The following is a 27,755-nucleotide window of genomic DNA, read 5'->3' on the forward strand; positions in this document are numbered from 1 at the left end:
TAGGCCCGTGACTGCATTTTATGTTCTTGGCTATAAATTTGTTGGCAAATAAAATAGTATTTCTTGTATTGTATTTCATCATATAGAGTCGTACATATACAGCAAATCTAAGGGAACACATGATAATAACATGTATGTATATATCGAATTTGAAACAGAATCAGAAGAAATGGCTCGGTCCTCTTATTTTCATTTCTCGAACCGAAGATCCATGAATTGAACATTGTTTAATATATACTGATTACATTAACTAACTGTATTCGAGGTTGAGACTCATCATTCAGCTAACCAGTTTCTTGGTGAAGTCCCAGAGTTTCTTTCCTAATTCAACATTCAAACCGTGATTACTTGCTTTGGCTACATTACTGTCTGAAAAGTATTCACCACTTATACCCTTAACTTGTGGATTTAATGCCAAATAGCATGTTGTTGCAGCACCCTGCAACACACAATCAAATTCAACAAAACATAGATTAGCTAGTAAATTAAGGTTTGGATCAAGAGAACTTCCTATAGTACAATTGTGCTACACATATCATGCCTGCTATTTCTCACCTGCTGAACATTTTTAAGCACCAGTCCACCAATTTTATCAACAATTCCTGCATTTAGACAAAAAGAACATGATATTAGTTATGCTGCACGGAACTTTTCGACTTGTATCTTTCAGCGTTTCATTTCCATTTTCATAATTACTTATGAAACTCTAGAACTCTATATTTATAAGCTATTCTCATAAAAAATATTGTTTTTCTAATTTCTGTTTTGGCGTTTTCCGTGTTATGTAGGATATTAGAGATGCACTATCTGTTTTACAAAGACATGCCGCGAGTTTCCCTGATAGGCTCCAGAGATTTGAAGGCAATCTTACATCAATGCTTCATGAAAATAACTGTACCATTTGAAAATTACCCATAGAAGAAACAAGTAGCGAGCTTACCATTGACAACGCCCATATGGCGAAAAAGATTGGTGGATATTACTCCAGGATGCAGCGAATTTGCAGTTATATTAACCCCATCTTCCTGCTTACCATAACAATCAAAACTTATTATGGGTAAATAAAAATGTTAAGGCTACCTTGATACACACAATGATTCATGCGGAGCAAAAACTCTTAAACACTCAATAACCAATATATGTTGCAGTCATAAGTCGTCCAAAGAACATATTCTAACTGCAGAATATTTTTTTAAGTCTACTGAGAAAAATTAACTTTTAAAATTTAAAATTTTCAGTGGAAGAATTGCAACGTGAGAAGCAGGTCTTTCGCCTAGAATCCAAATTAGAGACATATGCAGCTCTAAGCTTCACGGCATGTCCAAAAATGACACTACTGATTTTTATGAGCATGGCCATAGATTTGACATCAAGGACAAGACTGCATACCTTTAGTTGTCTCGCAAGCTCATTAGCATGCAACACATTAGCAAGCTTTGATTGACCATATGCGCGATAGCTTCCATACCTGTAACATAATAAGGAAGATAAAATAAACACAGCAAGATTCATCAGGAAAGGGACCCAACAAAATTATCTTTTCAGGCGGAGAAATTGGCATTTTATATGAATAAAAGATCATGACCAAAAATTAAGATTCTTAGCACCGAACACTGTTCTAGATTGCAATTACTTTACCCGGTCTGGTCATTGATTTTGTCAAAACGAATTCCTTCCTCATAAGGGTATCGATGCGCCTCTGATGAAACATTCACAATTCGCCCTTCTTTATTACTTGCACGAGATGTTTTCTTCATGGTGTCCAACAACAGACTTGTCAAAAGAAAATGACCTGCAGAATTTTCAATTGACAGACTGATCTTTGACTTCGACTGTTCTGGTGCAAGAACCAATTGCAGCAAAAGATAACATACCTATGTGATTAGTTGCAAACTGTAGTTCTATGTTGTCTTTTGAAAGCATGAATGGGGTAGCCATAACTCCTGCATTGTTACTTAACAGTAAAAAGAGACCAAAAACAAAGAAAGGGTCATTTCTTGACAAAAAGTTGCTTAATATAAGCACATCAAATAGACAAATAACAAACATTTTAACCAATCAAGTGATTTTTTAGAAATAGCATTCTATCAACTGTGCTATAGCACAGACTCTTAATTCAATCAATATTTTTTTTGTGTCGGAAACGTGTCGGAAACTTTGCGTTTAGGACACAAAATATCATTGTTAAATAAAAACACCTTAAAATAAAACCATTTCACCATATCAGTGTCCAGTTTTCTCCTATCCGTGCTACATAGCTATGCATATACAACAACACATACCATCAAGAATAATTCTCATCATACTCTTACATTAAGATGTTCAATGGAAGACTTGAGGATTTGAAGTCTGATGCAAACTTTTTCACAGATGCCATTGAACTGAGGTCCAATTCCATCGCGTCAACTTTAGCCGAGGGGATTTCCTTTACTATAGTTTCTTTAACATTTTTTCCAGCAGCAACATTCCTCACTGCCATGATAACGTGGACACCGCGTAACGCAAGCACCCGGGTAGTTTCTTGGCCAATGCCACTAGATGCTCCTAATTGTGGGTGACCGAGAATACAATCGAGTCAGTAAACACGGTAAGCTATTACAAGTCAAAATGTCAAAACAAAAATCTATATGTTTCATGGAACCAATAGGCAATAGCTCTGCACTATCTAATCATATCAACACTGACTGAACAACATGAACGTCCCATTACCTCATAAATTGCACAGATTTTACTTTAAATATTTGATATTTAGAGCCAAAATCTAATCATACTCTTTTACTTCACAAAGGAAATTAATCAACCATTAAACATATAAAAAAGTGGGTGGTTAACTCTCATTTTCATGTCCAAAAATGCAATTAAATATAAAGGACCACCACCAGCTAAATTGAAGTTAAAACAGGACAAAAACAGTACTAAATTAATCAAATAATTAATGCCAAATAAAACATCGTAATCACAGCAATTAACGTAAAAAAACATTCCTTTATTCACCATGCATGTCAAATTAGAAACATAAGATCACAACTTTGTCCAAAAAAGAACCTTAAAACCATGTAAGAAAAATATTAAACCTGTAACAATGGCAGTAAGACCGGAGCCATCGATCCCCTGAGTAACTTGCTCAGCTGTAGAAGATGATGAGAATCCAGATGGGCCTTTTCTGCTAAAAAACCACATTTTTTTCTTACAAAAATTTTAAAAAGAAAAGGAAACTGAGGCAGAGAAGATTTTAAGGAATGTCAGTTAAATTTGGTTTGGATATATATATATAGATAGTGTGTCTGATACGGCACACGGGTACAGTGTAGTCTACAGTGGTGCTGCATATTTAGTGGAGTTCATGCTGCCAGATAAGCCAATACGTATGAATGTGACTGACAGATATTGAATCAATATTACATTCCCTTTTTCTAAAATTAAAGTGAAAGTGCAGCTTTTGGCATAATTTACAGATAATTTAATTAGGCCATCTCCAACCCATTTTATAATTGGAACTCTATTTCTTAGAGATAGAATAAATTTTTCTCCAATCACAAATTCTATCTCCATCTCTAAACAAATTTTTCTCTAACCACAAACTCTATTTCCAACTCTAAAATAATATTTTAAAACTACACCATTTTATTATTTAACAACTTGACTTAAATTCAAACTTTTTTTACATATTCATCCTAAAAATAAAAACATATATTTTTTTATCAATAGTAAAATAATAAAATTTAAATAAATATTTTTATCATAGAATAATATATATTTTATTAAATAAAATTGAATAAAATATTAATATTTTAGATAATATATATCTTGAACGCTAAAATTCGTGCTCATATTGAAAGTGAATAAGCAAGAATTTTAGAAAGAAAAAAAAGTCCAACAATCTCGACAACAATTTTCCGTTTTCCATTCTTTTGGCGTTCCCATATATTAATTTATAATATATGCGGTTTTTTAATATTTATAATTTTATGAAAAATCATATAAAAAGTATAGTAATAAAGATATAATTTTTTAATATTTAAATATAATAGGATATAATTGTATAAATTAAAGCTAATGGGTTAAACTAACAATTGATAAACATGAAAAAATACAAAATAGTCCGTATAGAGATGTGAATAGTGAAATTCTACATGTAGAGTTTACTATTCAAAAACTCTAAAAAAATGGATTTTTAAAATTGGATTGGAGTTGCCCAACTCTAAATGGTGGGACCCAACTCTTTTTTAGAGTTGGGTTGGAGATGCCCTTATTACACTTCATTTCATTTTCTTATTGTAATTCATTTTACTTGTTTGGCATGAAAGCCTAAAAATATAATATTGAAAATATAAAATTTTGTTAGTAAAACATATATAAGTTAATCAAAATATTATTTTTATTCATCAAACTATCTTAATTTAACGTATTATAAATAATAACCTATACAATTTATTTAATACTATACTGAGTTTATGAAAGGAAAACATATAGGTTAATTCAAAATTTATTTAATGATTTAAAAATTAATGGTTACTATGTAAATATGATATTATAAGTATTGTTATTGCCATTTTTTATTATTAAATAAAAACCTATACTAAAATTTAAATTAAGGATTTTTTAAAAAAATTAATACAACAATACATAAATAAAATTTTAAATTTATAGAATAAAATGTGTATTTTAATTTGAAAATATTATAAATTATAAATTAATAATAATTAAATTTATAATATATAATATTGTAATAATAATTCTTTTAAAATTAATACAGCTATAATTATATTTATTATAAACTATATATATATATATATATATATATATATATATATATATATATATATATATATATATATATGTGTGTGTGATTGAAAAACAATATGTTATAAACTTTTTAATAGTTATCTTTTTAGTCTATTTTATTATTAAATAAAAGTGATTGTTATTTTGTTCAATAGTAATAGTGGATAAATTGAATTTTCTCTATAAAAAATAATTCATATTAAAATTTGAGAAACTTCTAGCTATAATATTTTTAGTTAAAAGAATTACATTTTTTTCTTTTATGATCCTATGCTTATTGGATAATATCCATATACCATCTGAAATGGATCAAATTTAAAGTTAAAGGCCCAATTGTGAGTGAAAACCCAACCAACTACCCGAAATATCCGACTGAAGATCCAACCCAAGAACTGAAAAAAAAAAAAAAAAACAGGAATCAGAAAATAAAAAATCTAATTTGAAGGCGAACAAACCCTAACCACCCACACGTGCGACGACAGCCTCATCTCCGATAGGAGTCACGTGCGGACCTCAAACCGCAGCAGACACATTATCGCAAGACACAGAGAGAGAAAGCGAAGAAACACAGCAACAGAAAACCGAACCCCAAACACAAACGGAGCAACCCAAACCAAACCCGACTTAACCCACTCCGACCAAACCTTAATTTGTCTGCCTTCAAACTCACAACTCAATTTTGGTTTCATTTCATTTCTAAGGTATCTAATTTCATGTCCTAAATGTTTATCTACTTTTGTTTAGACACTATGCTTTTAATTGACTTACTATTTTATGTTAATTGTTTTAATTTGGTGATTTTTTTTTCATGATTGAAGTTTTTTTAATTTACATTTCATTTCATTTCTGATGATTTTTGTCCAATTTTTAATAATTCTGTCATTTAAGCCTCCATTTATTTGCTTATCTTCATTTTTTTTAGTATTATAGAAGATTTTGTTGTCTACTTTGGCATATTACGTTTAGAAAGACCCCCATATTATGTAAAAATCCCCCAAAGTTGCAAGAACTTTAAACTGCCATGTCCCCGTCGTGTTTCCGATGTGTGAGACGCTTATTTTGGCGTTTTGGATATGTATCCTGGCTTATCGCGTGTCCCTGAACTGTCGCACATGCTTATGCACTCCTAGGAAATGTTACACATGTTTACGCACTCCTAGGAAGATGCTTCATAGCTCCATATTGAAATAATAGTTAACATGAAAGCAGTACTGACGCATAAAGTGCAAGAAGTATGGATATTTGGAACGTCAATTTGTTTAATTTTTGGTGTTATTTCATCCTCCATAGAATATAGATAAGCTTTGGTAACTTGAAGTTTTTCCTCATTATCTTGGCTTGGTGACCGCTTTCATGGATAAATATATAAGATAGCAGATTGGAGAGATTTTGATTGCTGTTAAATTTTGTAGAAATGTATTTATGCCGTGCTGAGTTTGCTTGGTTTCTTGTATAAATATCTCATGCAAGTTTGGTTGTTTTATTTTTGTGTTAAATTCTTGTAGAGTGACGAGATCTGAGGAAGCTTTCTGTATAAGAATGCTGATACTTTTGCCATCAGGATATGATAAAGTGTCAGTTTTGGAAGCACTGATAAAGAGTTTATACGCAAGCAAAGTAAACCTTTTGAACAAGAAGCAGACTGTAGTTTTGTTGTTTCCTCCTTGTTTTTGAAACTATAGGCGCAGGGTCGCTCACATCTCTTACACTCCTTAAGAAGTTTTTGTAGTTGTCATCAGATGTCAGAAAGTAGTATGGCGGTAGTAAAACCCGAGGTACTTCTAATAGTATTCCAGTAATATTTGTTTTAACTAATTTCATGCGTAGTTGCTTTTACTTGACTAGAATATAAATGAGCTTATTTCTTTCTTGAACTTTCTGTTTGTTGGTTATGTATGTAAATTGTGGGCAATTTGTTGGTTACGAGATTAGTTTATTTGCTATTATGTCCGTTTGAAGCAGTTGTAAGTTGTAACAGTTAATGTAGACGTGATTATTATGTTACCAGAAATTAGACAAGCGGATTTGTTCTAAAATATCGATTTCAGGGTTTGTTTTCTCTTATTCTAGGATAAGATTAAAATGATAGTTGCTTGCCAGCTTTACCTTTCTAGCCTTTGGCTTCAAATGTAATTCATCATTTGCTTATATCTATCTACTTGGTGTTGGGTTTTAAGATGAAGTCGTACATTTGGCTCCAAACTGCTGATGGCTCAATCCAACAAGTAGAAGAAGAGGTCGCCATGTTTTGCCCCATGATATGCCGAGAAATTCTTCAAACAGGCATGGGGTCTTCCAAGAACTATGCTATATCACTTCCTCAAAGAGTGAATCCTGCTATCTTGGGCTTAATACTTGATTATTGCCGATTTCATCAAGTACCTGGTCGGTCTAATAAGGTCTGATTTTTTTAATGCCTTTCTTTTACTCTACTTGGATAATTTATTCCTATTAAATTACCAGTCTGTTTGGCGGTGAAGTTGGAAACTGCCTTTCTCAGTGTCACCCTTTTAGATGCTTCAAGAAATTACAGTTTAATTAAAAGTGTTGTTATACTGTTTTGGAGTTCATATATATAATCTAAATATGTCACATGTTAATTGTCTTAATATCAATTTTTTCTGGCCTCTAATTAACAACTTTAAGATGGTGCTGTTTGTCAGCAGCTTCAACAGTAGTGTATAACCTCATGCGAGGTTTTAAGAAGATCAATTTTTAGCACATTTGTTTGATAACAGTAAGGCTAGGGGTGACTATACGAATTTGAAATGTAGATGATTTATCTGACTGTTATTATTTACCATGCTTGCTTGTTCTTATGTCTAGGAGCGCAAAACTTTTGATGAAAAATTTATTCGAATGGATACAAAAAGATTATGTGAATTGACATCTGCTGCCGATAGCCTCCAGTTAAAGCCTTTAGTTGATCTCACCAGTCGTGCACTTGCTCGAATTATTGAAGGGAAAACTCCTGAGGAGATACGTGAGACTTTTCATTTACCTGATGACCTCACAGAGGTTTGTCGCGGACAAAACTTGATGCTTTCTTCCATTTACTCATGACAATACTTTTTCACCTGGGACTTGTTTTTGCAGGAAGAGAAATTGGAACCTCTTAGAAACATAACTGATGATCCACGGATTCGGCTTCTAAATCGCTTATACGCAAGAAAGAGGAAGGAATTGAAAGAACGGGAGAAATTGAAGGTGGTTGCTCTTTTGCTTGTGTTTGTAGCCACACCTGATTTTATGATTGGATTCAATTGTATCATTATGCTGAATTCTTTTAGACCTGTGCAGAATACTGAGGTTGAGGAGGAGCAAGTCGATGAACGATCAGTTGATGATCTTTTGTCATTTATAAATGGTGCAGATGGAGGTATGCCAGAAAACTATTGATTTTAGCATGTGATGACAGAATGGTTTTTGATTCTCCTCTTACCAACTAGATAGCATTCTGTTTGTTCATTCAGTTCAAATTTTATAGTAAATTTATATGTCCATTTTATGGCTACTGGGAATTGTTCATGGTGTCCTATTTAATTGTTGATCTTGAAAATTTATCTTCTCTTTTCAGAATCAAAATGTAGCAGAATGAGTAAGAATAAAAAGAAGAATCGTAGAAGAAAAGACCAATCAAAGGAGTCTTCTTCGAGTAACATAAATGATAATCATAATGAGGTGGGCATATTTATTGTGCATCTGTTTAACATTCGTGCGTGAAATTGTGAGAACTTTCATTGTGCGTGGTCTCTGTTTTAAGTTTATGCATTTGCACGAAGAAGTTCCTATGATCAACTCCTACTTTTGTTTTCTCTACTCATTATCTTATTGCGGTTCATTTCAGGAGACAGATTGTTGCCCGTCTACTTGCCATAATGGAGAGGTTAAAGATATGGTAGCCTCTCCTAGTAAAAATTCAAAGTTGCAGGAGTCTGGAGCTGCCTCACTTTCACCTAAGCTTGAATTTGATGATGGTGACATTGATGATGATTTAGATCCTGCAATGAAGGAGGAACTTGACAGGTTAGTTTTATATAATTCAGTCTCTAGATATGAACAATGACTTTCATAATATCTTGCCGCGAGTATTATCATTTGGAAGAGGAGGATGTCTATCATCACTTTAAATAGCTGGGTGCTGCGCGTCACAGTTTTTTTTTGGTCATTCTTTATTTCATTGTAGCAGATGTTATTTGAATTGCAACATTTTTTTTCTTGATTCAGGGAAGTCGAGGACTTCGCTCGTAGATTAAATTCAGATTGGCCAGAAAGGATGCAGGAAATTCTATCTTTGGGCCAAGAGAGAAAGTTAGTTCCATTATCCATCAATGGGAATGGATCTTTACGTAGATATTCAGGTAGGTTCTTTTGTAGGCTTGATATATTCTAGTCATGGCCTTTGGCATTTTCTTCTTTCTTCTATTTTTCTCCTTTGTTTTGGATCATTGAGTTGAGGGCTCAGAGATGTTTGATAAGATTTCAGATTCAGTTAGTTAGTTAGTTAGTTAGACAGCACCAAATTCACCATGCTGCTTTAAACAAGCATAAGGTTGTCTTTAAGTTGATGATCTAGATGGTATTAAGGATATTTTGTGCGCCTATTATTTTTTCTGTCCAATATGCTTGATGCGATATTAGATTTTGAAACAGGTTTGGATCGAAGATAATGTGAAGAGAAAATCTTCCCGTGAGAATTTTTAGCAACACGAGTGGTTTAGTGAAGAAACTGCCTGCTGCTGGCTGGTGTTAGATGCCAGAAGAACCGACACTGCTATTTGGTGTAGACTGCATGTGAGTATTTTTGTCTGTAAGACCATCACCGAAGTGCTACATTCTTTCTCAGCGTCCTGTATTACAGTTGGAGAAGTGTTTGAAAATGAAAATAAAAACAAGTCACAAGAGACAATTAGAGCACAATTTGCTCATTTGTCTTCATTTCATTTTCTTGAGGTAGTTGTTAGTGAGTTTCAGGCATTCTCGTCAGCGAGCTCCTGTACAATCTGGAAGTTATTTCTTTCACAGATTTTCTCTTGGATTTCTTTTGCCGCACGAACAGCATTGCTTATTTTCATATGGCTTGTTCATAGAATCCCTCTAGGTAGATTATATAGCTGGTTTTTGGATAGCCATTTATTGAAGATTTGGCTTGCTTTCTGGAAAAGTCAGGTGGAAAGAAATTCCGGGTTGAGGATTAACACAACTTTTGTAATTTGACGTTGTGATTCGAATAGAAGTGTAAGAAAGCGGAGATTCTGTTTTTGTAATCTGGTATTCATGGCAGCTTAGGAACAACAAATAAGCATATGATGTTATAAAAATGCATGCTTATTTTTTATCTTGACACTGCGGCTTTCATATTTGTTATAAACGAATCCTTTATTAGAATGAGATTGTTGGATTAAAAAAGTTTATGGTTGGATTAAAAAAGTTTATGGTTATTTATATGTTCTGTAGATTTTTGATTCGTTTCATTTTTTCCAAAAATATTCCGAAAATATGAAGTTGCTATTGCAATTTCAGTCAATAATTCTTTATATAGCAACTGAGAAATTGGGTGTTACATAACTTTTTACGGTCATATGAACAATTATTTACTACCATATAGATTTTCATTTAGTTCCTTTTTCTTTTGCTAAACAAACGAATTTTTTTTTTTTCAGAGAAAGTAAATTAAATTAAATTTCCAATAATTTCTCAAATCCACTTAACTCGATCAATTGCTTAGGTCTTTTTTTTTCAATTGAGCTTGATTTTATATTCATTTTTTTATTTATACATCCACTTTACTCGATCAATTGCTTAGGTCAATTTTTTTTCTTTCAATTGAGCTTAATTTTTTTTTTATTATTTATATAATAATCAAACCGGTTCGATTTGATATTTGCATAATCCTAATCATTCCTATACTGTACAAGCATGTCACCAAGGCCTACAAGAAAAATGTTTATGAACTTAAAATGTTAAACATAAAGTAATTAGTACAAGCAAACATTTTATTCTACTATTTCCTTTTTTTCTTTTTCACAAACTTACACCCCAAAAGAAGAAGAAAAAACATTAATCTTTAACCTTATAACCAGAAGAGTAATACTTCTTAAAAGCTTTAGGAAGATAAACAGGCAACAAAAACCCAAAAAGATTGAAGCACCAAAACGCCATATTAGCCAAAGCAAGAGCTCTTCCAACATACAATCTCTCGGCAGATCCTCTATACTTCTCATCAACTTTCACAGACATTTCACTCCTCAACCATTCCACAATAGTAAAAATCCTCCTCGAATTATAAAAAACAGGCACAAATACCCTCACAGGTAATGCAAACTTATCAGAAAACGCCACTCCTTCCATAAAAACCTGACTCGCTAGTAAAAACACATGGGGCGCTGCCCCCCTAATCCCCTCCTTATCACCCTCAAAAATCCCTTCAAAAATATAAGCTATGGGGAGAAATAACCCGATTACTGCGCCGGTTAAGACGTAAAGTTTCAAAATCTTGTTTTTGAAGTCAAAAACTGGAGAATTATTTGATGGCTCAAGACGAGGAAATGCAAACTTGGAGATGAAGTAAACGTAAAACATGGAGAAGACAACGAAAGCGAAGTCTTGGAAGCTTACCATGCCGCTCGCGGCGAGGACGATGATCACAGCTAAGGAGTTTAACTGGGTGAAGCTGAAGAAGGCAGCTTTTTTTGATGGGGAAGAGTGTTGAGATTTTTTCAGGGAAGTTAGGTCTTCGTGGAGTTTTTGTTCTTGTTCTTGTTCTCTTGGAAGACCTATGTCATTACAGGTTGGACCGACTCCGCCTGACATTGTTTGGTTTGTTTTGGAGAGTTTGATGAGTTGGGTGTTTTTAAGGTTATGATCGGAGTTGGGGATGTTTTGAAGAGGTTTTGGTGATGGGGAAGTACTAGGTTGTGAAGAAGACAAGTGGTGGATTCTGAGGAGTTCGAGATGTGTTACGTGGCTTTATGTAATGTGTGAGGCTGAGATTTTGTTATCCGTAAGGTCTGGTCAACCGTTTATAAGCCGTTACATTCGGTTGTGTCTGAGACTCAGATGTAAAAAGTCTTGGTTCTGACCGACGGTACTAGGTATGAATTTAATTTTTAGTTAAGTAACGGTAAAATCCATACAGAGACTCCTCTATTTTACCAATTTTATTCGAAAAACCCCTAACTCAAAGGTTGTTTACGTTTGGGTTCCTGTATTTGGCAAAATTTCAATTTTCAGGTCCTTTTGTGGAATGGAAAGAACAAAAAATTGTAAGTAGAGAGATTGGAGAAAACTAAAAAGGACCTGAAAATCAAAAATTATGTAAATAAAGAAATCGAAAAAACAAAAAAATATTATAAGGACTTCTTAAACAAAAATGATATAATATAAGGGTTTCTAGATGTGTTTAGCTTTAAATAAATAAGAAAGAAAACTAATTTTTAGACATCATATGCTGTTTACATTCAAAAGTGTACAAATTAACGAATGTTTCACTTTTGTTTACAGCGGGGTAATTTTTTGAGCCAATTTTAAAACATTGGGCGTATTTTTGCTTCAAAATAGTCATAAAGACTTGGTTGTACCAGTGAACTATAGCTTAAATGGTATTAACGCTCGGCAGATATTTTGCTGATGTTGTACATTCAATTACTCTCACACAGGCGCTTCCATTTTCATTTCCAACGATAAAAAAAAGACTTACATGTTCAACAATTTGCTATTCTCCCCTATATAAACGTCCCTGCATCACAATTACAACAGTATGGACAGCTAAATAGTTCGGGATACTGAGAGTAAATTACCCCACAAATTGATATAGTTAAATACTGTAAGCAATGCATAATAGTAATAATTAACAATTAAAACCACCAGCAGCAGCAGCTCAATGTTCTTGCAAATTGCAATAGTAAGAAATTTAGATGATAGCCAAACCACATTCTTCTTTCTGATAAAATTGGCCAATATACTAAATCAAAAAATTGCAAGGACACACTTAAGCCATACCTAGAAAACCATACTTATTACAGAATCAAAAAAATTGAACCCTTGCTCCAAAAAAGTATTGCACTAATCAAACTATGCAACTATTGTATTTTCTCACAATCTTTCTTAAAATTTTGGACAGAAGACCTTCAGTAAAACTGGAACCTCTGCTAAGAATGTAATACCCATTAAACTGTGCACATTTGTATAACAAAAAAAGGGAGAAAAATCCCGTCTCCATCTTTATTACGGGAGACCTCTCTGCTTCGGTATATACTTCAACTTTACACCTTTCTCGGGCTTTGTTCTGAATTTTCCTTTACCTCCATTGCTGGCGGAAGACTCGAGCGTCCCCGCATCAACTGACTGATTCTCTGTATTATTGCCAAGTAGACTCCGATTTTTAATATCTGATGACTGGTCTATATCTACTAGACAGTCACTTTGAATCTCCACGTATTCCGAGTCTGGAGATAGAACCAAAGTGACATGTTTATCGGCAATGGCTTCCTTCCACCCTGTGTGCATACAAAAGTCGAGCAAACATAATTTAGACGTCTGACTGCAGGAAATGGATTATCATGTGTACAGCTAATAGGATTATTTAGATATAAATTCACAAATAATACACGTTTTTATAATCTATCACGTATTACAAAAGTTAGTAAATATATACACCAGTTCCTGCACTTCGATACATCGATTGAAAATTAATGATGGAAAGCCAGAGTTGGCCGCGTCTTCAAAATCCGGCTTCCACATCAGCAATCATAAAGCAAACTTCTAATTGGTGTATTGATTTGCCAAGCAACGTGTATGCATTTACCAACTTTTACAAAATGTGATTCAATTGTAAAAATGTGTATAGTCCGTAAATTTATATGTAAATAACCCTAGATAAAATTAAACTTACTCTCCATGAGAAATGCTTTTGCTGCTTGGCATGAGAACAGCAAGCCTCCTGGATGCGGACTCTCTTGCGGAAGTGAAGAGCTATTATTCTCTGCCCTATCATAATTATCATCGACAGAAAACAAACTTTGACAGTTTTCACTGGATTGATTACCATCGTTAACAACAGGCCTATCACTTCGAGATTCTCTATCAATATTTTCAACTTGAGTCAAGCCTTTGCTTCCGTTTCTACTCACAGGCCTCCAAAGTTTTACTGTAGACCGATTTGTGTTACTATGAGAAGAATCAGGCCTATTATGCTTGTCCTGAACATTGGATTTTTTTGGCATTTGATGCTCTGGCAGACAATCACCCCTGGCCCCATCAAAGTTGTTACCCTCTTGTTCGTTGCAGTTTCCAAGTGTAACTGATATAGATCCAATCAGAACCTCATGTTTTTTATCCGGATCTGGTTGGCTTACTACTTCTTTATGTACTCTACTTTTCACAGCATTCCCCGATTTAGGTTTTCGGCTCCATTTTCTATTGCCATTGATTGCAGGCAGAGATTTCAAGTCTCTGTGACTTCCATGCTTCTGCACCATGCCAAATTTTGGAGCTTGTTTACTGCGACTTGCATGGAAACCATTTGGGACATGATTCCTATGTGACTTTGGAGACAAGTGAAATCGAGAAGCTCTGTGTCTGTAGCTATTTCTTTGTATCCTATGTTCAACAATATGACTGGTGCCAGGATCACTGTTTCCAGTGTCAGGTCCAGCCTGCAGTTCCAAATCCACATCTTCAATCGTGCAAGGAAATTGGAAAGGCTCAAGAGATGAAGGATGGCGATCTGGCAGTGTAACACTGTGCATATTAGTATCAGATTCAGATGTAGCTAATTGACAGGGTTCATCAGCTGAAGCTACCGCCTCAAATGTGTCGTCAACTCGCTCCATAAGATCTGCCTGCCCTTGCCTTAGCTCCTTAGTTTTTTGTTCTTTCAGCCGGAGCTTTTTCTGTCTCTTCCTTTCCAAGATCTGAGCATGTCTGCAGAATTTTGGGCAAAGTAAGGTAAAAAAATAAGCTCAGACAAGGAAATTGAAGGCTCAACTGTTTTCCCAAATGACTCATCCCACTGACAAAGAAAGTTTGAGAGTCAAATAGTTGCAAAGCAAATTTTCAATTTTTTAGAATACAAGCAAGAGCATCAACCAATGCTAGAAGATAAAAAAACAGCAGTTTTTATCTTCCTAACATCGATTCCTACGGAACTGAATGAAAAAGTTTTAGAATGACAAATTAACAGGATTAGGGATTTTATTGTGCTCCATATGTTGTTGATTTTCCTAATATCTAATGCTTCAAATAATTTTAGGGAAACTTTTCCCAGCAGCTCAAAGTCTACGAGCTTTCATGTTCAGATGCTTATATTTGCCACAGCTGCCATCTCATCAATCACGTTACCCGTACATATTACAGCATTTAGGTAAATAGTAATTCTCATGAAAAAATGAGGATTCAGTTCCAATGCAAATCAAAAGTTCATTTTTTTATGACAAACAGTACCCGCTGCTTCTCTTGCTTTGCCACCTTAAAAGCTAACCTTACATGAGCAGCGTACACCCAAAATCAATAATCCATCTCCATCCGGATAGTAATTATTCAGGGTTAAGTCATCACATATGTTATTCACCATAATATAAATACAGCAAACTGATGAAATAGATATGAAGTCAACTGACACAAAATGCACCTTATCTGTGCAGCTTCTTCCTCTTCAACCAGCAACTTTTGGCATCTTAAAGCTTCAGCATCCTTGTCAGCAAGCCATACTTTAACCTGAAAGCATAAACAGAGTATATTAAGATCAAGTGTATGGAACAAAACATCCGCAAGAGCAGGCAATACATGAACAATGTAAGCACTTATCCCAAAAAATTAACGAGTTAAAGTACCTAGCCCTTGAAAGAATGAAGATGAAGGAAAAATTACCAGTTTCTGTTCCACTAGATAGCTTGTGAAAGCAACTACATTTTTTGCTTCAAGGCCAACCTTCCCAGCTTCCCCATCAAAAATATATTTTTGCATCGATTCAATTGCTCCACAAAGGAACATTCGTTCACTTGCATCGTCAAGAATGCTGAATAGTTTGACAGAAGACAAAGGAAAACTGGAAGGCTTAGCTTGAATCATATCCTGTGGAGAATTTGATAAATCATATGCTTAGCAAATGAAAATGGAGCTAAATGAATCAATTAGATTAAACAATGAACATAGAAAGGGATAACCTCTTACCAAAAGGGAAAAACCAGCTCTCAAATAATATTGTGGAAGGGAGGAAAGAACAGGTTTCCGGATAAGATTTGACAATGACGCCAAAATTGAAGACCCTGGAACTTCCTAGTATGTAATTATGACAATTAAAGAATATTTATAAAATAGCCATTAACAAAACAAATCGTATTAAAAAATTTATGCCACTGAATTTGGTGATGGTGGGCCCTAAATGAGTACATCCATCTTCCAGATTCGTACAACGAAGGAAACTAACAGATATACCATGCTGGTAACAGAATAATGTACCTGTAATGCGACATCCTGGAAAGATAATATCTCCTTGGCCTCATCATCAGAGAGCTGCAAAAACACAAGCCCTGAGCATGATAATAAAAGTGCAAGGCTTCTAACCAAATTACAATAGTTGCATAGTTTAATTACCTTGTCCCAAAAGATTCCCAAGAGTTCCCTATTTTTGGTTGTGTCCTAAAAAAATGTGAAAAGAAACTTTTAGAAATGATACTAAAAGATATAAAACACAATAAAGGAAGTTAAAGAAGCAATGAATACTAAATCATATCTGAATCAACAGAGCTAGAAATCAAGTTAACATCTGTCAATCAGATTTTCAAGTTTCAATATTCTTGAAAAGGTATTGCGAAAAAGACAAAGAAATAAAAAAACCCATGCAAATTAAGCTAAAAGTCCATTCAAAGAAAGAAAAGAAACCTTATCAAGCTTTTTCAACCGATGGTGCACACGCATATGCCTTCTATAATTAATTGGTGAGCAAAATTCTCGGGAACACTTGTCACACTTCTGCATTTGCACCTTCAAAGGAGTAAGCAAAGGCCAACCTGCGGCATCTGAGAGAATGAGCATTAAAAACCAAATGCATGGGTTCACATCAAATAAGGCCAATTCATAAAGGAAAAACTGAGTAAGATAACCATGACCAAGGAAACACCGAGTAAGAAAAATACACGTTATTCATTCACCATTAATGTAAGCAAAAAGACAATATGTGTCGGCAATATATCTGTGCAGAAGCGCTATGCTTGTTCTGTTTATTGATAGACCACAAATGCTAAGATGTCGACATCATTATTCAGACCGAGACACCTTTTTGAGATGATTTCTACTATTACTTTAAAATAGATACTTTAGAATCACAGAAGAACTAGTAAGTACCTTGCTGCTGATCTAGAGCTTGGAGTAATTGGAACCACTGTACTGGATTATTACCAGCCCTTGAGAAAGAAAGAGAGGAGTCTTTTCCAATTGCTTGCCTTATCACTGAATCCAGAGCATCATTTCCCTCCTCTAATTTCATCACATCTGCATGGTGCGAGGCCTTTAGTTTCGGAACTGGCATTTATGCTCCCTGAAAATCTCAAGTCAACAATTCCCTGAAAACCACGGTACAAAAGACCAATATCGATATTATAAACAAGCACAAGATGAATATATATATATATATATATATATATATATATATAAACACACTCTTCGTTTCCCTTCTATTCCGTATATTGCTTGAAAAAGATATATATATATATATATATATATATATATATAGAAACACACTCTTCGTTTCCCTTCTATTCCGTATATTGCTTGAAAAAGAAAATGAATTAATTGTACAGTAAATTCAAAGAATGTAAAACACAGTTCAACTAATAGCATGCCACAGCCATAAACATAAATTAACCTATTCAGCAACATTTTAGCAAACTATTGCACATTCTAAACATAGTGAGTTCCATAAATACGAATAAACTTTCCGAAATAAAACCAGATCAATTAATGTCGAATTCCGTCAAACCAAATGAACTATCCAGCATAGTTAGAGCTCAACATAAAATGAATTTACTAAGCAAGCACAATTCTATAAATTACAATAAAATAACATACGAAATCACAATAATTAGCACAGCAAAAAACCTACATTAAATACTGATAATTAACATACAGAGGCAAATTCACATTGTATATATAATTGAAAAATTCAAATAAACAAAAATTAAAAACTATCTCAAGCAGAACAGTTCATATAAGGAAGCTCGTTGGACATGATCTACGATTATTTAGATGATAGTTCATATAAATTTTTAAAACAAGAGAGTGAAGTGATCGGCTATGTGAAAAGTTGTACCAGTAGAGTGCGGGAAACAAAATAAAGGAGGAGATCGGCGTTAGGACAGATTAGAATCTGAATGGATCGAAGGGATTTTGCAGTGAACGAAAATTGAGGAGTGTTTGGAGAGCGAGAAAATCGCCGCGAGAAAGTTGATCGGCCAAGAAGGAAATAAGTTTACTTAAACAAAAGGTAATAAAAAGGAAGGGAAACTTCTTTATACATTACATATGTTTGTAATGAATTGGAAAAGTTGTAATTATACTGTTTAAAACTGAAAATACAATATTACCCCATAATTTTGTTGGTAGTAGATTCACGGGTGCTTTTTGGATCGCATGGTCTGAAAGCCCAATAGGCCCAGCTCTAGCAAGAGAAGCTAACCAAGTCTACTATAATCATTGGGCTTGCAGCCTACTTTGTAATCATTTATGCAACAAGTTTTTTTTACTATTTTTATATTTAAAATGAAAAATTATAAAAATAGCCTATAAACAAAATTAAATATATATTTTTTCTAAAACAAATTCATATTTCTACTGAATCTAAATGTACACTTCATATTTTTAATTTATATCCAAATATTTTTCCCTTTGTATGCTTTTTATAAAAGGTGGATCAAAAATGTATTAGTGATGTATATTTGAGGTATATAATATGTATGTGCAATGTATTTTTTGTAGGAAGTTTAAAAAATTGTATTGTTTTTTATTTTTAAGGTAAAGATTTTTTTGCGATAAAACATATTATTAAGAAGTAAGAGTTATATTGGATAATTTTGTAATTTTTCCTTAAAACAACTATTTGGTATTAAATAAAATAAAGACACAAATAACAATAATTATTATTTATGATTTTATTTACAATACTAGATAAAATCATAGAAGAAACTAATCAACAAAAAAATTATTATATATATATATATACTAAATATATTATACAAAACATAATTAATATATAATAAAAATTAGAGAAAATTACACCAAATCACCCAAAAACTCAAAATTTTGTATAAATCACCCAACTTTTTTTTTTTTGCAAAAAACCCTCAATTTTAAAAGATTCTTTTCATCCCTACCTTTTAGTAGTTGTGATTACTATTTTATCCTTATGGTGTATTTTACCTATTGTATTTTCATTACACCTAATAATTTCTCCTCATTTTACATAAACCGGCCAATTCTAACCGAACCACCACCGGTCAGACCATTATTGGCCGGTCAACGGCCGGACCACCGCGGTCAACGGACAGACCAATGCTGGTGAACGCCGGTCGGACCACCAATGGTTGGTGGTCTGGCCATTTTTAATGGTTGGACCAATACTTGTTTAATAATTAAAAATTAAATAAAACATCATATTAGGGTTAAGGGAGATTTGAACCCTTGACCTCTTACAAGAATGACCAAGTGCTTTGCCATTAAGGCAAAGGTTTATTGCTGTCAACATTTGCTCTATAATGTATATATATATTATATACATCTGATTATAAATTTATTAGAATGAAATTATTTTTATAGTATAAATTAAATATAAACTAAATATCAGTTTAAATTAAAGTTACTATTAAATAAGTCTAATTTAATTTATTTAATAAATATTTGCACAGTAAAAATATAAAATATACATATATTTATATTTTACACTCTTTATTAATATGAGTAAGACTAGTAAGATATTTCACTTGTTAAAATTAAAAAATATAATGGTTTGTTGGTCAAACCCGAGGTGGTCGTGGTCGGATACGTGGTGGTGGGACCCGCCATGGTGGGCAAAAATTCAATATAAACCTAATAACGACTTAATGTCAACTCAATGACAACTTAATGTTAACTTTATTATTTATACTATTAAAAATAATTTATAAAATGACAAATAAAGTAATAGTAATTTAAAAGCAAACTATCTAAGATTTTATTGACATGAGTCGAAAGTAAATTTAAAATAAATGAACTGAATATAAACTTAATATGAACTCAATGTCAACTTAATATAAACTCAAAGTAAACTTAATGTGAACTTAATATAAATTTATGTCAACTTAATGTAAATTTAATGTTCACTAAATATCAACTCAAAGTAAATATTTTGATAAATAATTATAAATTTTAAATGAATTTTTTTTTATTATAATAGTAAAATTATTTTTTTATAATTCATACTTTTAAAAATAAACTAATTGTATAATGAAAGTATATTATTTAAGATTTTTCGCAATGATTTATGTAAATTTAATGTCAACTCAACGTCGAATCAATGTAAACTCAATGATGACTCAGTGTCAACCCAATATAAACCTAATGTCAACTCAACGTCGAATCAATGTAAACTCAATGTCAACTCAATATAAACTCAATATGAACTGAATATGAACTGAATATAAACTTAATATGAACTCAATGTCAACTCAATATAAACTCAAAGTAAACTTAATGTGAACTTAATATAAATTTATGTCAACTTAATGTAAATTTAATGTTCACTAAATATCAACTCAAAGTAAATATTTTGATAAATTATTATAAATTTTAAATGAAATTATTTTTTATTATAATAGTAAAATTATTTTTTTATAATTCATACTTTGAAAAATAAACTAATTGTATATTGAAAGTAAATTATTTAAGATTTTTTGCAATTATTTTTATAAATTAATGTCAACTTAACGTCAAATCAATGTAAATTCAATGATGATTCAGTGTCAACCCAATATAAATCTAATGTCAACTCAACGTCGAATCAATGTAAACTCAATGATGATTCAATGTCAACTCAATATAAACCTAATATCAACTAAATGTAAACTTAATATAAATTAAACTTAATATCAACTCAATGTCGACTCAATGTCAAGTGAATGTAAATCTAATATAAACTCAATGTAAAATTGATGTAAACTACATGTCAATTCAAAGTAAATGTTTTAGTAAATTATTATAATTTTAAAAATTAACTTAATATCAACTCAACGTCGACTTAATATCAACTTAATGATGACTCAATGTCAACTCAATGTAAACGTAATGTAAACGTAATGTCAATTCAATGTAATCCTAATGTCAACTCAGTGTAAATATCATGTCAATGCAATGCAAACCTAATGTAAACTCAATATAAATTTAATGTCAATCTGAAAAAGTAAATTATTTTAATTTTGAAATGTAACTTAAAATTGCTTCAAATTGACATGTAATTAACTTATATAATTTATTTTGAGTTTATATCGAGTTGACATTAAGTTAATTGTGTTTCTAATACATTAATTTATAAATTTATTTTAACTTAATTTACTTTAAGTTAATATTTAATTTACACTAGTATTAATTTAATTAGAATAAATTAATTTAAATTTTAACAAGCGTAATATTTTATTAGTATTTTATAATAATATATTATTTATAATCAACCATTTTAATATGTTTATATTTAGTTTAGATGCTTTCTTATACATTATTAAAGAGTATATGTATATATATAAAAGAGTAAATAAAGACAACAAACATGTCTTGCCTTGATGGTTAGACACATGGACAAAGAGTGAGAAGTCATGGGTTCTATTCCTACTAATAGCAAATTTGTATTTTATTTAATTCTTTTAAAATCTCACCACTATAGTTGATTGTTGTTGACCGCCGTTGACCGCGGTGGGCCGGCCGTTGACCGGCGTTGACCGCGGTGGTCCGGCCGGTCGGACCGAAAATTGGTCGGTGGCGGTTGGTTCGTTTGTCTAACCAAATCCACATTTGCCACGTGTCATCATTTGATTGATTCAAACATAGACCAATGAAATGTTGACAAATATCAAGGACAATATTGTCTCATTTTTTTTTATTTTGGGTTATGAGGGATTTTTTGTAAACTTTTTATTTTTTTTGAGAGATTTTTGCCAAAATCAAAATGGTGAGGGAAAAGTGAAACACCATAGCATTTTTAGGGGATTTGTGTAAAAAACCCTAAAAATTATGACTACAATTTTTGTTTTTAGCAATGGGAACACTTGTGGCTATTGTTGGGTAAAATTAAAATTTGATACCAAGCTAGCGTTTCATGCTATAGTTTTCTATACAATGTAAGCAAATATGTGCATCCAATGAAGCCTTTTTTCTGTACAAAATGGTACGTTTAAAAGATGTAATGTTTCTTCTCAAAAATAAAAGGATGTAATGTTAAATAGTTAAGTATGTAGTATATATCATATTGGTATAAAGCTATAGTCCCGACTCTTGAATTGCCTGATGAAGAGCGTGATTAGGGAGTAGGTTGCAGTGTTCAAGTTTCAGATTTGTCATCGGGGAAGTGTTGTGCCCACTTTTCAACCATCCTCTTATAGCATCACCTTCGTATGTGAATCCATCTGCTGCTATTTGTGGATCTTTCATCACTTCCTACAAATGCAGATAGTAGCCATGGTCATAAGAAGCTGGCAAAGATCACACAAACAGATGCACGACGTAATGTATCCATGAAAGATTCAAGGTACACATATTTAAGTTCAACTTGTGCAAACCATTTTCTTACATTATTACAACCAACCTATGTAGCACGGAGACAAAAAAAGGCTGAAACGAGAAATGTCGAAATGGAAAAGTGAAATGACATTTTTTATAAAAATAAGTTATAACAGAGATTTTCAGAGTTTTAAAAGGGTTTACGGTAACAGAAATGAGACACTGAAACATAGAACTTGAGAAGTTTCCATGCAACATAGCCATTAACTAGAGTTCACTACAGCAAAAGAGGCAGTCTAGATGATTAGAATGCAAGAGCACTTGGTTGGTGCTCTTCTTTCTACTACCAAATCTTCATTAGTAAAACCAGTTTGCCATAATGTAAACCAGGTTTTAAATCCACGTATGATATAATTACCTGAAAAATGGGACAAACAAAATGGGAAGGGATCCGGTGCAGCTCCTTGGAACGTGAAGATGACAGTAAATCACCGCACGAAGCCCTCATTGGCTCAAGGATGTTCCAGATTTCTGAAACAAGATCTGGACGATTCAATGGGTTTTTCTCACAGCACCTCAATGCCAATCTTGCCAGCAGTTTGGCATCCTCAACTGGCCAGTCCCCAGAAGAAGTATCCAATAAGGTTTTGAAGTTCTCTTCCTCTAATGCACATTTTACATATTTTACCAATCCTGGAACTGGTTTTCCAGTCAAAAGTCGTAACAGTATAATTCCAAATGAGTAAACATCCGACCTTGGAGTAAGTTTCCCTGTCTCGGTATATCCCGGATCATCATACAAAGATGTGAAATTCAGGTTAGATTTGTTAGACATTGGATTATCGTTACGCATTCTTTCTCCTTGTGGGACCAAAAGAGAGATGCCAAAGTCACTGAGTTTGCTGACCAAGTTATCATCAAGGAGGACTTTCGACGGTTTCAGACTTCCATGTATAATACAAGGCTTATTAGAATGAAGAAATATAAGAGCAGAGCATATCTCATTAGCAATGTGTATCCGAATTTGCCAAGGAAGAGGGTGCCTCTTATTTTTGCAGGCAAGGGAATCTTCGAGGCTTCCATTTCTCACGTGCTCATAGACAAGTGACTTGGACTCTGGGCAAGTTCCAATTAATGTTACCAGGTGTGGATGTCTCACTCTACTTAAAACTTCCACCTGAAATGCAACCAACAAAATAATCAATGTTAATCAACAGATAGTAATTTATTTTAGTTATCACCATTAATAAGGTATATACAAACTGATTAAGTTTTCCCTCAAGATTTTTTTTTAGTTTCAGTTACAGATTTCACTTTGGTCTGGACATAACAACTGAATTTTTTTATCTTAGAAGTTTTGAACAGATAAACCTATTTGTAGAAGGGAGGACCTAAGAGAACAGGACGCAACAGTTTAAAACACCATGGTTATCCCAAGCAGAACTTTCCCAAACCTTTAAGAAGGAAAAGAATTAGGTGACCAAGTTTTAAATCTCTATATCAAAATCTCATGACCAACTCAACAACACAAATTTGAACGTGTACCCTATTGAGAGTTATAGAGAGATGGCAAATAAGAATTACCCCATTTTGGAAATCTAACTGGCTTTGAGACCCATAAGAAGGTAACATTTTGATAGCAACATGTACATGGCGAAGGATCCCTTTGTAGACACTTCCATATCTTCCTTCTCCAATCTTCCAGGATGGATCAAAATCATGAGTTGCCTCGTTAATATCCACAAAGGAAAACTCAAGGATTTCGGACCTGCAAAAGCTCACAGCTCCCATTCTCACCAATTTCCTTTGCCTATTAACCTCCTTTCTTGCATTTTCACATTCTGTTCGTGCTGCATCTCGTTGTTTTTTGAAACTTATAAGAAGTTCTACAGCTGACAATATTTTTTCTTCTAAACCCTTCACTACACCACTGGACTCTGCGAGTTGATCCTCTAGTACAGACTTCTGCTCCTGGACCTTCTGGAATTCCTTTACAAATGTGTCACGTTGATTCTTCGTCTTTTCTATATCTTGCTTTCCTCTAGCCAGTTTTTCCTCCATCTCTTTTCTTAGGCTGATCTCCTTAACACATAAGTTTTCTAACGCCATAGCCTGTAAGAGAACAAGATGCTTACAAAGTAAGTTGTTAAAAGTGAAGCTGATCTAGTGATGTGTTTACAACAGTCAAAACAAAAACAAAAATCCCCACTCAATAAAATATTCAGTTCCTATCATGTTACTTGATATTCTGATCTTGAAGATGCTGACATGCAATTAGGAATATGTCAAGGGAAAGATAAACTTAACTAGACTTCTGAATCTTAAATTATGAAGCAAAGGGGAAAAAACTAAAGGAAGACAACCTCATTTTTCCTATTTTTGGTGGTTAGAGTTGGTAGGAATGCAAATCTTCCATTCTGTCTAAACCAAATCCCACCTTAAACCCAAAAAATTGGGTTGGCTACCAGATCTTTTTGTAATTTGTTTAGTTTACAGCAGTCAGTGTTCATATTTACAGCCGTATCTGTTTATGCAGGTCCTCCTCTTGACCTTTTTGAGGGTTTCTAGTTATTCTAATATCTAAAGCATCCTTTCAAATCTGGTGTTCTAGCACACCAAACAGGTTGCACTTAGTTAAAAAACAGTAAACATTATGAACAGCAAAATGAAAAAGAGGCATGTGTTTGGTAATCGAAAAGAGAAAGCCAGGGAATTGAACCTCTCTAATATAGGTGTAAGTAATTTATTATTACGGTAAAGAAACAACATATCATAATTACTAAAATTTGTTATAACCTGGAATTTTTTATAGTTGCTAGAATTTGAACCTTCAAGATAACTAAGATCCCAATAATCAATGTTACCCAATTTCATGACATAAGAAAAGAACAGGAGAGAATATTATATAAAACAATATGCCTTGCATTTGGCTTCCATAGCATCGTCTTCTTCTTTCCATCGCTTCACTGCCTCTTCAAATGCCATTTGCTTTGAGTCTTTTGCAACAAGAATTGCTTGTTCAAGTTTATGACAAGTTTGTTCAGTTGCTTCAGTTGCCTGTCCTTCAATTTTTTCTTCCTGCAAACGCAATGCACCATCTAACCTCATAAAATCTATGAAGAATAAAAGAACATCAAAATATATTTTTAACAGTGCGAGACTTCAATTCTCAACTCTCCTTTGCAGACCAATTTGTGATACAACTCATACAATGTTCAAAGAGTGTCTCCTCTGAATTTTCTAACTGCAAATGTAACTATAATGGTCCAGTGCAAAGATAAAATCAACCATGAAAATGTGAACGATGTTTTCAATCACTTTACTAGAAACTGTGATCTAAATAAAGACAGCTAAGTTTTCTTACCCCATCGATTAGAAATGGCATATATGCGGATGTACTGACCTCTGTATTGCTTGATATGTCAGAGTGCAATGCACACTGATTGTTGAACGTTTCCAGAAAAAATCCAAGGTTATCATCTTCCTTCTCGGCATCTGTAAATCTCTGTGACAAAGTTATAACTCTACCACTCCTTAAAGAAAAACTGTTCTGAACCAAACTCAAATACTAGCCAGCATTTCAGTTAATATACCTACCAAAAGTACTATGTGTTTGTGTATAAGATCCTAAACTTTCTGGTTCCTCAATTCCTGAATCTGAATTCATCAGTAGCAAGGGAAGAGACAACTCTTCTTCAGATTTGACATTTCTACCTTCCCTGTTTTCATATATTAATTCCATGAGCAGCATTTCCAAATTTGGTAACACATCATAGATGCATTAAAATAAGAACTAAAATAAAATCCTGCATGGCACACGCTCTGGAAAAGAAATTTATGCCCAATCATATTTTTCAGGCATTTTATAGAAGGCGTGTGAAGACCAGGATTATCTAATTTACTATTTCTGTAATCATATTCAGACGTAAGTTGTGCAATTATGCAAATGGAAATGCATAATCCCCAGTCTGTAACTGCGATTGTATAGACCAGGTTCCAACCTTCTACTCATGTGCAATTACACAGACAGTACGAATAGACCAACTAGTTAACATGAGACATTCTGCATCAACAACTGCATAGTATGTCCCTACAACCTACATGTCCCCAACTAGAACAAGCAAATAAACTATTAAAAAATCCAATGTCAAAAGTACCTTGTATATATGAGGCAGCCCTTGCAAGCAAACCAAATATGACAGGAAATAGGTGCATGTTGGCATACAAATCTCGCTTTCTTGGACTTCAATCCCGCTAGTTTGCTGCAATAAACTCAAATCAGATATGCTACACAAAGAAGGATTCCGAAACGCAGAAACACAAATATTTTTCAACACGAATGCACCGATAACCTGAACAATAAGCTAACACAATATCTTTACCTTGAATAGTATTTATCCGCCGCTGCACCCATTACAAGCCATCTAATATCATACTGATCAATAATCTCCACAATACCCATCTCAACACTACTCATCTCAATCCATACCTTGTCCACTTGCACCTATACAAATAATCAAGTATGTCAACACAACAAAGACAGGGTTTACAACAATAATCAACAGTCCAAATAAGAATTTTTTAACAAGAATCAAGAGCACCTTTTCTTGGTCAAGAATGAGGCAGTATTGATCTAAAACATCCATCATCTTTTCCCTTTCGAGATCACTGTCAGCTGCCAATTAAAGCAATTACATCAAGAACAAAACTAAACCCAAAACTAATCATGATCAGGAACTAAGAAAACAAACAAAACTAAACCTCAAAACTAACCATGAACATGAAGCAAGCAAATTTTCTTTGCATTAAAATTGTGCACAGCCCAAAATAAAGCTGATTGACTTTTGCTAACGTTCTTCCCTACAGCAACGAATATAGTGTTCTCCACATCATAAGATTTCTTTTTTACGGTCTCATCAACAACAGAAACACTTCCCATTAGTTTCTGTGTGATCAAGATAGAGTACTGAGTGGGTGAGTGAGTGACTGAGTTGTGGACTCGGCGGACATAAAACAGATTGCTTTTTAACAAAGTTGTTATTGGTGGTGGTGGTGGTGGTGGACCTGGTGGTTACTAAGAATAGTTCGCCATGAGAGTGCGTGTAAAAAGCTCTAGTGCTTAATGGAGAAGCAAAAGGCAAAAAGACAAGTGGGGAAGTGTTTGTAAATTACCTGGTAATGTGAAAATGCCAAATTGCCGCTTAAGTTTTTAATTCGGTAAAGTTTCTGTC

General features: G+C 33.3%; 5 protein-coding genes across 9 annotated transcripts; 1 reads left to right on the forward strand and 4 right to left on the reverse strand.

The window, feature by feature from the left end:
- Positions 1-120: 120 nt before the first annotated feature.
- Positions 121-3,248, reverse strand: LOC126674716 (short-chain dehydrogenase TIC 32, chloroplastic-like). 2 transcript variants are annotated; one of them, XM_050369206.1, is made up of 8 exons: positions 3,075-3,248; positions 2,313-2,544; positions 1,875-1,954; positions 1,639-1,792; positions 1,390-1,468; positions 941-1,028; positions 556-602; positions 121-439 (listed from the first exon to the last, which is right to left on the reverse strand). In XM_050369206.1, exons 1-8 carry the CDS (start codon positions 3,178-3,180, stop codon positions 281-283), a joined length of 945 nt encoding a protein of 314 aa, XP_050225163.1. In that variant the 5' UTR covers positions 3,181-3,248; the 3' UTR covers positions 121-280. The 2 variants fall into 2 exon arrangements, with proteins under 2 accessions (XP_050225163.1, XP_050225164.1); XM_050369207.1 differs by having other exon boundaries at positions 941-1,025; positions 3,075-3,246.
- Positions 3,249-5,200: 1,952 nt separating this feature from the next.
- LOC126674394 (SKP1-like protein 21) lies at positions 5,201-10,204 on the forward strand. Of its 2 annotated transcripts, none has more exons than XM_056105188.1 (10): positions 5,201-5,486; positions 6,291-6,560; positions 6,963-7,184; positions 7,612-7,803; positions 7,882-7,992; positions 8,086-8,164; positions 8,363-8,466; positions 8,633-8,811; positions 9,013-9,146; positions 9,427-10,204. In XM_056105188.1, exons 2-10 carry the CDS (start codon positions 6,525-6,527, stop codon positions 9,453-9,455), a joined length of 1,086 nt encoding a protein of 361 aa, XP_055961163.1. In that variant the 5' UTR covers positions 5,201-5,486; positions 6,291-6,524; the 3' UTR covers positions 9,456-10,204. The 2 variants fall into 2 exon arrangements, with proteins under 2 accessions (XP_055961163.1, XP_050224797.1); XM_050368840.2 differs by having other exon boundaries at positions 5,203-5,486; positions 9,439-10,204.
- Positions 10,205-10,731: 527 nt separating this feature from the next.
- On the reverse strand, positions 10,732-11,734 carry LOC126671370 (uncharacterized). Its single transcript, XM_050365139.2, has one exon. The coding sequence runs from the start codon at positions 11,596-11,598 to the stop codon at positions 10,846-10,848; it is 753 nt and encodes a 250-aa protein (XP_050221096.1). The 5' UTR covers positions 11,599-11,734; the 3' UTR covers positions 10,732-10,845.
- Positions 11,735-12,702: 968 nt separating this feature from the next.
- LOC126673938 (uncharacterized) lies at positions 12,703-18,309 on the reverse strand. Of its 2 annotated transcripts, none has more exons than XM_050368268.2 (10): positions 18,095-18,309; positions 17,131-17,348; positions 16,669-16,796; positions 16,381-16,425; positions 16,246-16,299; positions 15,958-16,062; positions 15,655-15,858; positions 15,416-15,501; positions 13,679-14,709; positions 12,703-13,283 (listed from the first exon to the last, which is right to left on the reverse strand). In XM_050368268.2, the coding sequence occupies exons 2-10, from the start codon at positions 17,312-17,314 to the stop codon at positions 13,012-13,014; spliced, it is 2,109 nt and encodes a 702-aa protein (XP_050224225.1). In that variant the 5' UTR covers positions 17,315-17,348; positions 18,095-18,309; the 3' UTR covers positions 12,703-13,011. The 2 variants fall into 2 exon arrangements, with proteins under 2 accessions (XP_050224225.1, XP_050224224.1); XM_050368267.2 differs by having other exon boundaries at positions 16,669-16,805.
- Positions 18,310-22,082: 3,773 nt separating this feature from the next.
- Positions 22,083-27,730, reverse strand: LOC126673646 (U-box domain-containing protein 32-like). 2 transcript variants are annotated; one of them, XM_050367870.2, is made up of 10 exons: positions 27,298-27,730; positions 27,126-27,199; positions 26,907-27,028; positions 26,682-26,786; positions 26,122-26,243; positions 25,889-26,019; positions 25,444-25,602; positions 24,109-24,636; positions 22,943-23,701; positions 22,083-22,461 (listed from the first exon to the last, which is right to left on the reverse strand). In XM_050367870.2, the coding sequence occupies exons 1-10, from the start codon at positions 27,461-27,463 to the stop codon at positions 22,285-22,287; spliced, it is 2,343 nt and encodes a 780-aa protein (XP_050223827.1). In that variant the 5' UTR covers positions 27,464-27,730; the 3' UTR covers positions 22,083-22,284. The 2 variants fall into 2 exon arrangements, with proteins under 2 accessions (XP_050223827.1, XP_050223828.1); XM_050367871.2 differs by having other exon boundaries at positions 25,928-26,019; positions 27,298-27,729.
- Between the last annotated feature and the right edge of the window lie 25 nt (positions 27,731-27,755).

The sequence above is a fragment of the Mercurialis annua genome, linkage group LG3 (assembly GCF_937616625.2).
Source record: "Mercurialis annua linkage group LG3, ddMerAnnu1.2, whole genome shotgun sequence".
Lineage (NCBI taxonomy): Eukaryota > Viridiplantae > Streptophyta > Magnoliopsida > Malpighiales > Euphorbiaceae > Mercurialis > Mercurialis annua.